The sequence below is a fragment of the Sinocyclocheilus rhinocerous genome, unplaced genomic scaffold, assembly GCF_001515625.1.
Source record: "Sinocyclocheilus rhinocerous isolate Xijiao unplaced genomic scaffold, SAMN03320098_v1.1 scaffold1420, whole genome shotgun sequence".
Taxonomy (NCBI): domain Eukaryota; kingdom Metazoa; phylum Chordata; class Actinopteri; order Cypriniformes; family Cyprinidae; genus Sinocyclocheilus; species Sinocyclocheilus rhinocerous.
Genome location: NW_015666537.1, coordinates 376,924 through 388,940, shown reverse-complemented (window position 1 = coordinate 388,940; position 12,017 = coordinate 376,924). Strand labels below are relative to the sequence as shown.

General features: G+C 36.6%; 1 protein-coding gene across 1 annotated transcript in view; it reads right to left on the bottom strand.

Moving 5' to 3' along the window:
- Positions 1-9,890, bottom strand: part of LOC107732545 (junctophilin-1-like) — a 20,372-nt gene extending 10,482 nt beyond the window's left edge. Inside the window, exons 1-2 of the mRNA XM_016543907.1 lie at positions 9,166-9,890; positions 5,439-6,201 (exon numbers count right to left, since the gene is read on the bottom strand). Coding sequence (XP_016399393.1) covers positions 5,439-6,201; positions 9,166-9,544 — 1,142 coding nt within the window. The 5' untranslated portion in view covers positions 9,545-9,890. The remainder of the gene's footprint in view (positions 1-5,438; positions 6,202-9,165) is intronic.
- Between the last annotated feature and the right edge of the window lie 2,127 nt (positions 9,891-12,017).

Here is a 12,017-nt window from a genome sequence, read left to right as displayed (position 1 = left end):
TTTCTGCTTCCACTCAAAATAGGCATTTTTAAAATGATATAATAAATTATCTGTGGAGTATTTTGAGCTGAAACTTCACAGACACATTCTGGGGACACCAGAGACTTATATTACATATTGTAAAAAGGGGCATAATATGTCTCCTTTAAATAACCCATTGGATGAACACTTTTTAAGAGGATGTACACATGGATGAGTGAGTAAAGAGAGAGTTCTGTATACATGTATGTTACAGTATAAGTTATACAGTGTAACTTCATATATTTAAAAACAGATACGCAGTGCCATGAGCACTGGAAGGCCATCCAAACCTAATTTTAGTTTGTTTTACATTTAACAATTAATACAGTGTGAACATTTTTGTAGGTTTACTCCTATCAGTAAAACTACACTGTTCTCCTTTTAGCCAGTGACCTTCTTAATAAAATTCCCATCACATATGCAGAGTAAAATATGAATATCAGTGCTTTCTCCTCCCTCATTATTTGTTAAACATTTAACCATTAATTTTTTTATCCTCTTTGCACAAGGCCATGTAGTCTTACTATGAATGAAGTCATAAGTGTTAGCCGGCTGTCATGAAACATTCCAGACAAAGTATCTTTCGAAGTCCATCCACATTACAACTGTTAAGCTAAGCTTGCTTTTAAGGGATCATGGTCTTTAACTGTGGGGAGGAGCTTTGTATTCATCACATTCTAAGAAGAGCTATGCGAATAAATGAAATTGAATCTAAAGCTCTGTTTGAATGAATTAAACTAGCTTTCTCTTTTCCTTCTAAAAAACAAACCTCAAGTAATAAGATCTGCACTGTATATACTTAGTACAGTATACTACAGTATACTTGGTCCTCTGCTGAGAATTGCAATAATGGTGATAAATGAAACCTTAAATAGGAGGAAGATATACTGTAAGCTTGATTTAGAGAGTCATGTCATGATGTGATTGCACTAACACAAATACTGAGTGTCAGGTGTTTGGGATTGATGCTTTATTATGGTTCAGTCCAAACCAGCCTAGCACAGATCAGCTCCTGAGGAGATCCATCTAGCTCACGGTAGCCACCACAGATCTAAATGAAACCTGTCACAAATGGGTCTCAAGAGCTACAGTTATACTACTGTTCAAAAGTTTGGGGCCAGTATAAGTTTTTTTATATATAATTTTATTCAGCAGGGATGCATTAAATTGATCAAAAGCAACAGTAAAGAATTTTACATTGATGATAAGAAATGTGTCTTGAGGTTTAAATCAGAATATTAGAATGATTTCTGAAAAATCATGTGACACTGAAGACTGGAGTAATGATGCTGAAAATTCAGCTTTGCCACTACAGAAATAAATAGCATTTTAAAATATATTAAAATAGAAAACAGTTCTATTAAATTGTAATAATATTTCACAATATTACTGTATTTTTGATCATATATATGAACATACGAGACTTCCTTCAAAAACATTAAAACAACTTTCAGACTCCAAACTTTGCATTGTGAAATGATTCCTCTTAAAGGGATAGTTCACCCAAAAATGAAATCTGCAAAAGTTATTTGTTTTCTATAAAGAAGTGGTCAAAATCATCAGTGAAATTTTACTTCAGTCTGTTCATAACATAAAACTTCTGTATGACCTCAGAATACTTGGAATACACAAATTAGACAGACTATTTTTATGGTGATTTTTGTGTTGCACCGGAAAAAAAAACAGCATATGGGTTTGAAATAACATGAAGGTGAGTAAAAATGCTATTTTTGAGTGAACTGTCCCTGACTCTGAATGCAATAAACATTAAAAGATATCTATACTGCTGATTAGAATTTCAAACACACAAGGCATATATAATATTAACAATATTAAGAGAGCATCTACGTACTATTTGTCAGCCAAGTAATAAGCAGCACCTTCCCCAGGCGTTAATGGACCTAATGTGATATTCTTTGGAGTCTGAGCCAAAGAACATCTCCTAGGCGACAGATGGAGCACTTGCAGAAATTCTGAGGGTTTTAAATTGGCAGTGTGTCCTCACATTCGCCCACTCTATCACACACAAGAGCTCAAATGAAGATGTGAAGAGGAGCACATCCTCCTCGCTTGAGCCTATAGCAACTCAACACGTGTCTTGTTTCTGATCTGTCCAGTTAGCCTTTACATATACACATTTCTGTCTGTATTCTTATGCTGCTAGTTTATATGATGTTTTCAGACTACATTGATAATTAATATAAACACTCTAGGGCTGCAAATCACTAAAAATATTTAAGCATGATTAACCTAATAATTTTGCTTTAGTTAAATTCAGTGCAAATTCCATATTTATCAAACTGGAACAAAGCACAGCCGTGAAATAGGAAATCTGCGATATGTGTAAAGCATTTTTTTGCCATGGCCTGCAGTCCGCTAATGGACTGTTTGCATTTCCATGTCTATGAATTACAGCATTTCACTGGTGCGTGATATTTCACTTCAGTTATACAATTTTGACTTTGCCAGCCTAAAACACATAAAATGGACAGGAATAATACCAAAAAAAAAAAGGGATGAACCTAAAATATAATTCAGGGACAAATAAGTCAAATAAAAGTAAGTATGCCTATGGAAACTTGTTAGCATCAAATTATTTTGCAATCAACAAATCACTACACGCGGTGTATAAAGCAGATTGCCATAGAAGAAACAATCCTCTACATAAACTGTTCCTGAGGACAAACAGAAGATTAAGAAAGATGGTTAATCTATTCAGGCAATCCTATCCATTAAAGCCTTGACCAGATCTAGAGAGTCGCAGGATACATAAATCTCTCATATGAAATCAACTTTTTACAAAGTCTTTTACAAAAAATGATCTATGGTAAGAATTGTTTCCACCAAAATATCATAGTTTTTACAGTCTCCTCACCACTTTCATTAAAAAAGTATGAAATAAAATGACAAAGATATTCTTGTATAGAGATCCCATTTATAATGTACAATAATTGTAGCAACTCTAACATTTTGGAAGGAATTATTATTGCCATGGTAAAAAGAAAGTCCGTGCCGAAAGGATACAAGTGGCTCTAAACCTGAGTGCTCTAACAGATGATAACAGGACGCGGACTGGCTACTGTATCAGTGACGGCTGCAAGACTATATTCTTGTCACCGATTGAGAAGCCAACTCCTGCCTTGCCTTATTTAGTCAGGCTCAGTGCTGACACACAGTGCACACATGTGTGAGAGAGCACAGGCCTGAGAACCCTCTCTCTCTCTCTCTTTTCAAGACTCCTTCAAGTCAATCCAAAGCCTTCTCAGACTCTCCACACATTCCCTGAACCCTCACAGTGCTTATCACTTCTCTGAGTAACAATCTTCAAAGGCACTGAGAGATATTTAATTCATCCAGCAGCTCTGGGACATATTACTATTTCATTAGCTACATGGACTGTGCAAGCCTCATTATAGCAGCTTTCATTAAAATTCATACTCTTTTAGCTATCAGAAAGAAGCACATGGTAATGAATGAACAGGACAAGGACATGGTTTTTGTACCGAAAAAAAAAGAAGTAAATAACTGCATTAATAGAGCAAAGGAAAACATTCAAGTTAGGGCTTCTTAAGTAAAAAGCCCTAAATACATAAACCTGCACATGAAAAACACAATAACGAAACGCTAAATAAAAGATAGTTCAACCCCAAAAATGAACACTGTGCCATTATTTAATCACTATTTACATTTCACTTGACTTTCTTTCGTAGAACACAAAAGCAAGAATAACGGAGTAAGGAGGTCACTCCTGAAATTACAAGGAATAAAGACTGGAGCTTTCAAGCTTTTAAAAGCTTAAAAGCATCACAAAAATGATTCAGATAAAGTTTTACAATAGCTTTGTTTGATGAACAGACTGAAATTTAGCTAATTATTCACTGATAATCATCAGTGAGTTGTTAACCACTGAGATCAGATCAATGATTAAGCGAGCTGAAATCGAGAACCAGATCAGTCCGATTCATTAAACTGAATCATTCAGATCTGTTTTCTGAACAGAATAAACTGCTTGGTTGAAAAGAATGATTCATTCACAAATCTGATATCGCTACTGAACTCAGAAGAAAACAGCCAGGAAAGATTTTCAGCATTCAAGTCATATGGACCACTTTTATGATATTTTTATGATGCTTTTTTGCCATTTTGAAGCTTGACAGCATCAGTCCTCATTCACTCACATTGAAAAGCATGGGCAGGATATTCTATATTAATATATACATTCAAATTTTCGTATTCCACGGAAGTCATAAAAGTTTGGAACAACGTGAAGTGAGTAAATGATGACATAAGTTTCATTTTTAGCATCCTTACTACTCTCTGATGCATGTTGTGAGAGGAAGAAAGGTCTGAGGAACAAAAATGAATAACTACATGTGTGTCTCAAATTGAAGACATTAATACTAAACAAGTGAGAAATTTCTCCTACTTCAGAATCTGCTTCAACACCAGTACTTTATACCAGCACTAGCACTAGCCTATAGGCTCACATGTCCTTACATGAATCAGAGGTACCACTCAGCTCACACAACATTACTGAGTCCCTGTTTAACACTCTGATCTTCACAACCTGCTTCAACTTGCAAAAATCGATTTTAGCCAGCTGTGTTGATGAATTACAAGAGTAAAGAAATGAATGAGTGGGAAAACCTGTTGTTGTATTTAGAAAACAATATCGAACATTTCCTCCACAATTCCATGTGTGACTTAATCGATAATTATGTGTTATAGATAACAGATATAAAAAGAAGAACTGATGGTAATTCAATCCCAGAGGAATGAAGCAGCTTCGCCTTTGCAAACGCATTTGCCATTTGATTTACACATACCACCAAAATTACATAAGTATCTCCTTTGAGCTATACACATCTATTCTTAACCTCTCTTAGGAACATATAGGCCTTGTAATTGTCGTAATGAGCAGTATTGCATAAAAGTATCACACAATTTCTCCTCTAAAAATGTTTAAATGATTATAAACATGACAACTGGCACCCCGACTCCTCTGTGACTTCATTCAGGACATCCTGTTGGCCCTGCATTGATTATGTGGTCAGTATGAGAGCTATGGCCGGGGGGCATGTGATGGCACTTATGCAAACAGACTATTCAATGGGGCTCTTCTGCACAATAGCTGTTTGCCTGGTCTCCTCCCTGCCGCGTTTCACTCATTCGTATGAGGGGGAATGAGCAGCCTTCAACTCCTGTACAGCTGGGGATACAGCATGCAGGTGCTATGTTGGTTGGAGTAATGTAATTATTGTGAGCAATACTGTTGGTTAGATGAAGAAAACGTATGTTTTATGTGCAAGTAAAGAAAGAAAGAGTTTAGAAAGAGAGTGAGATAAATCTTGTAGTAATTAGACCTTTAAGATGCAATTGATTGTGTGGTGTAGGATTGATCTGGAGGAAGTATTAACCTTGAGGTGGCAATTTCTACTTTTGTTCGGGCAATGGCAGACGCTCTTATGGCTCCTTCAACGGCACGGTCCACTTTTTGCTTCGTTTTGGTGTTCTTGAGGGGAATAAGCTGCTTCTTGATGCCACGCACCAAAACGTTATTTTTGTACTTCCCCTCTTCTTTCGTCCCATCAGGGAATATCGTGCACCCGTAGCCGTGGCGTTTGTTGTTTATCCACTCGCCTTCGTATTTCATCCCATTGGAGCGCTCGCTGACACCGAAACCATTCCGCTTGTCATTCTTCCACTCGCCCATGTACGACTCGGTGGTGGTGGCATCGACATTGTCCTCAGCCGGCATGTACTCGTCGGCCACTTCTCCATCCCCAAAACTAATGGTGGAGTTTGCGTCGCTAGAGCTGATGCGGCTCATGGTGGCGTCACTTCGTGCTGAACTGCGCTTGCTGGATATGGAAGAACGGGAGTCTGACTTCCTCAGCTGCTTGAGGCTCCCGAACAGCGAACCCCGTCTGAAAAGGCCCTTTTTTTTGCTGGAGCCCACTTCGCTGTCGCTGTGGAAGTTCAGGACAAAGCCGCCCCGGGTGCCAGCGGGGCTGTCGGACATGTGGTCGTGAAGTACGGAGCCGTTACTCTGCTCGCTGCGGAGGGAGGCCAGTGAGGTACGCAGCGGGGAGCGGATGACAGTGGCCATGCCGTAAGGCACGCTCTGACGTACGCCATAGCCGTGTCGCATGCCGCCCATCCACTGGCCCTGGTACGTACCTGGCAAAGGGATTAGAGAGACTTTAGTCTAGATATTGCATAACACATAATACAGGGATTATATAAAAAAAGAAAACACCATAGGAACTCACGTCAGGGTGCTTTGATGTTTTTTAAGCAATGCTTAGAATTTTTTTATTGAGGTGTTACAATATTTCCAAGCTAATTAGATTAAATGATGGATTCATTTCAATAATTAATATAAAAGGATTATTTAAATGATAATTTATTCATTATTATTTATATTTTATTTCTTTATTTTTTTGCATTCCATGAATACTAAAAACAGTATCAGTAATCAAACTTCTTAAATGATATCCTAATATCATTTATTCTATTAAAAGGCTGAATTTAACAATAAAGACAGTTTGCTGGATGGAAACATCCACTTAGTAACAAATCACTTCAAAAACAATTTACCATCAGGAACCAAGATTAGAATCTTTCAAAACACAATACTGTTCACAAGTTTGGAGTCGGTAAGATATTGTTTTTGAAAGAAGTCACTTATGCTCATCACGGCTGCATTTATTTGATAAAAAAAATACAATAAAACAGTAATATTGTGAAATATTATTACAATTTGAAGTAAGTGTTTTCTGTTTATAATATATTTGAAAATGTAATTTATTCATGCAATGGAAAGGCCGAATATTCAGCAGCCATTACTCCATTGTTCAGTGTCACATGATCCTTCAGAAATCATCTTTATATGCTGATTTGGTGCACAAGAAACATTTCTTATTATTATTTATCACCAATGTTAAAACAGTTTTGCCGCTTAATATTTTTATGGAAACCGTGATTCTTTGATGAATAGAAAGTTTAAAAGTACAGTATTTATTTGAAATAGAAATCTTTTGTAACATTGTAAATGTCTTTACTGTCACTGTTATTCATTTCTGTCAAAATAAACAAATAAATAACTGACCCCAAACATTTGAACTGTTTTGTATGTCCTCACTATTCGATACAGATATAATATAGATATATAATGCTGGTGCTATAGTCATAATCTAGGTGAAAAGTTTTTTAATCTGACCTTCAGCAAATATACAAAGTGTTCAAATGCATAAATAAAATAACACCAGATTATAACTGAATAAATTATTGTCAGGCTAGTAATATACAGGTGTAATCCTATCCGCATTATGACGAAGTTAACAGCTCTCCCTTCTATATCTCATATGCTGGCCTGTCAGACCTAACAGCTTCAACAGCAGAGCTAGCACTATTTTAAAACATGGAAGTAATCTGAGCCGTTGTGAAGTTTGTGACTCCAGCCAACCATAACTCTTATTTATTTACCTATGTATCCACTCATTCCTTATGATTCTGCATATGTCATTGTCTCTACAGCAGTAATGCTGAGAAGCTAATATTCCAATAATAGGTAAACAGGCAGAATAGAAGTGACTTATGATATACAGAGTGCAAAAGAGCCTATTTTCAGGATTCTTTGCAGAAGAAGAAAGTGAGTTATGAGTAAGCGGTAATGTGTGACCCTGCCTCATAAATTCGACAGTAGGTCCTTGCCAAATATCAATTTACCTCGGATTTAAATTTCTTCTTAAAAGACTTCATAATATATTACTACGCAATCTAAAAATTATTTGAATAGTGGTGCTGTTTAATCACTTTGTAGTTTAGTTACATTTAATAAAAAAAATCTTAATATAAGCTAATCAGTTTTGACTATATATCTTTCAGTATTTTAAAGATATTATATATATATATATATATATATGTGTGTGTGTGTGTGTGTGTGTGTGTGTGCGTGTGAGTGAGTGAGTGAGTGCATATATACAGTATATAGGCCTATATATAAAATATACAGTGTAAACATGTATTATGTTTAACAAGGCAATACATTATGGCTCCTATGTTGATTAGTTAATAGAATTATTTTTAATTCATTTAAATTCACCTTGTGGCCTTTTATTTTACCACTGATACAAAAGTGCATTTGTATATTAACATTATATTAATTAATGATATATAGAGTATGCTTATAACCTGTAAAATATATAGGCACCAAAATGTCACTTTTAATGTGTGAAACATGGTCACTGTATTTTAAAGTGATAGTTCACCCAAAAATTTAAATCCTGTCCTCCCTCATCCTTGAGTTGTTCCAAACCTGTATGAGATTTTTTCTTCTGTTGAGTTGAACACAAAATAAGACATTTTTACGAATGTTGATGGAAGCCATTGACTTCCATAGCATGAAAATATACTATGGAAGCCAATACCATCAATTGTCTGGTTACCCACATTACAGACATTTTCCCAAATTCTTCAAAATATCTTCTCAGCAGAAGAAAGAAATTCATACAGGGTTGGTTCGACATGAGGGTGAGTAAATAATGACATTCATTTTTGGGAGAACTATCCCCAAATTGTACACTGTACACTGTAGGAACAAGTGAATTAAATTAACAGGTGGACAATACACATTTTTAAATATCTCCATTTTACGATTTAACTTCCAACAAATGACAGCACATAATTTTCATGTAGCACAAATATTTCGTGCAAAAGAAATAAGCAGAGACAAGAACTTGTCTTCTGGTCTACTAGTCTGCTAGAAGAGCTTTGATTTGACATGTTGCAGATGTAACTATTATTAGCCATGCCCTCTGTGAGCAACTTCTGCTGACCACTCCAGTTATATGCCATGCATCAACTCAACTGCATGGACAAACTGCTTCATAAATCTGTAGCCAATTATTTAGGGGCAAAATCTAGGCACTAGAAATAACTCAAGCACTACCAGACGCAATCTTGTTTGATCCCTCACTAAAATGGAAGAAAAAAAAGTATCCTTATATTATTCATAAGAGCCATTTGTTTTATAGTGATGTATAATAAAACAGAGACATTATTTCACCCGGCAGCGGCATCACATACACGCAAGACTTTAAAGAACAGTAAATAGGTCAAGTGATGTTTAGCTGCACTCACCCCCATCTCCGTATGTCTCGACCCCATATCCATCTTGCAGTCCATTGCTCCATGTGCCTTCATACCTGGCAGGTGTATTGAGACTCTGGCGAACCCCATACCGACCCTTAAATCCGTGACTCCACTCCCCGCGGTACAGCCACCTCCCCTTGGACTCCATGCCGAGCCCGTGCCGTTTCCCCTGCGCCCAGTAACCATTGTATGTATTTCCACTGGGCCAGGTGTACACCCCGACTACCTCAAACCCGTTGGACCAGGACCCGGAGTATTCGCCCTGGCCCTTGGGGCCGGTGCAGATGCCGTGTCCGTGGGCTTTTCCGTCCTCCCATCCACCGCAGAAAGTGCCGCCATCGTCGAAGTCGAACCGTCCGCCCGTCATTCAGATGAAGGGTTGAAATGAAAGTGTTTGCGTCTCGATGGTTGGTCGTATGTCGGATGCTCAACAACTACAACAATAAAAAAGGGGGAGGTAAATTTCAGACTGCAGACGCAGTGGTGTGATGCGGTGGTGTCTGGTGGAGATGGGTGAGCGCGCGCATCGGTGCGAGTGTCGGCGGTGACTGAGAAGGAGGATCGCGCACAGGCGCCGGAGCCGCAGCCGCTGTCACTGTCACCGTTCCTGGCTTTTTTTTTTTTAAAGATCTTCTCCCCCCTGTTCGCTTCACAGGGAGGGAGAGAGAGAGGAGACAGGAGCCCAAAGCCGGGCGAGAGACACCCAGCTGATGACGTCAGTACTACAAGCCCGCCCTCGCGTTGTACCACATTCACATCGTTTCACATTATAGGGTGGGCGAACAATGTAAGTTTTAGTTTTTGATCATCAGAAATAGACAGATTTTGTTTCGCATAACCATATTTTCTAAATATCCTATTTCTAAATATTTTCTAAATTAATTCCCTTTGAATTTTATTCTATGTAATCTATTTGCCTATTTGTTTTATTTACTTAGATATATTTAATTCATTATTTCCTATATGATATTTCTGCACTTTATACGATTTAGCAATAGTGTAATTGTTTACATGCCAACTCTGGTGACACTAGGTAGATAGATAGATAGATAGATAGATAGATAGATAGATAGATAGATAGATAGACAGATACAACTGTAAACAGAGCACTTAAACATATCCTAGTAGCTTATGTAGCAAAGCTCTAATATCACATTGTTGACAGCTATGTTGAGCAAATTTCATAATAAATTTTGTTGTGACAAAATGGGCTTCAAGAGGACCTTGAGATTTATGGATCTGGCATAGAATTTTATTGTTTCTAAATTCTCCCTCCAATAGTCAGACCAGTTTAGTCCACAATTAGGTCTATAATTATGCAGGTTACCTTGGTCATAACTTGTGCCACATCATTGTAACTAGTCAAGAAAACAGTGGTAATGTGGTCACAACAAAATAGCCAACCACTGTCATGATCAGATGTGGCCACGTTTGTCCTGGGTAGATTTATGACAGCTTTAGTGGTGGTAATGATTGGCCACTATGCTCTTATAACTAAAAATCTTGAAAAGTAATTTTGGCTACAGAACTGCCAAGACATGTCAGCATTATGTTGCTTTGCAGATTGCAGTTTCTGTGTAGACTGAACACTCAGATGATGTCAGACATTTGCTGAAAGATGAATGAACTTGTGCCATGCAAAAGGTGACAAAGAACGTCAACAGTCCCTAGAATAGTAACGCTGATCCATGTGGACAGTATTTTACAACAATGCTGAAACAATGAATGCAGAAGTACATTGTCTACTGCTGTGGTAAGTTACTTAGCTGAATGCAGAATTACATAGTCTACTACTGTGGTAAGTTACTTAGCTAAAGATAAGCTTAGTTAAAAGACTTGGGTGACATTTGTCAATTATCATTATTAAAATAATTAAAATATTTTATATAGGTCAAATAATGATTTTAATTTGAAAATATACTTTTTGGTAACACTTATTTGAACAATTCTCACTATTAACTAGTAGCTTAATATCATATTAGCATAGTGGCTGTTTATTAGTACTTATAAAACACATATTAATGCCTTATTCTGCAGGACCATATTTTAGATCCCTTAACCCTACCCCACACCTAAACTTAACAACTAACTTATTACTAACAGTTAAAAATCAGCAAATTAGGAGTTTATTGAGGCAAAATCGTAGTTAATAGTTAGTTAATAGTGAGAATTGGTCCTCAAACTAAAGTGTGACCAAATTTTTACTTGATTTAACTCTAATCAGATTTTTACCCATAGAATGCTATTGTATTTTCTGAGGCCCACTATCACTAACATTTTGAATAATTCTTAGTAACAGGTGTCGTGAGTGAGTATGAAATAAATCTTACAATGTATTTGAGAAAAAAATAAATGCCAATAGTGACCCCTGGTGTCTATCCTTCATGTTTCTACGCTCTCAATCCTCTGCATACAGTATGTCCTTGTTCAAAGCCAAAATTTTTAATCTAGAGTTCGGTAAGAATTCAGTCAAGATTCAGTTGCGTGACAAGTGTGACATTCATAATATGAAATATATCTGAAAACATCAAGACAGCTATAATAGACTATTGATATGCAAATCTACAGCATTAGGCCTACATTTATTAATATAAAATGTGTGACATGAGTTGTTTTGCAAACAATAAAATATGCTTTACTGTCCATGAGAAAAGTAACAGCTTACTTCAGGACATTTTTCCTGCAGGTTTGTTTTTTGGTTTTCAGCACTAAAAATAAAATAAAATAAAATAACAAAGCATAGATATACAAAAATGCACTTGTAACCACATAAACAAATAAACAAACAATCGAAATGAATTAATAAAATACAAAAATAAAAATAAAAACCCTATACAAAA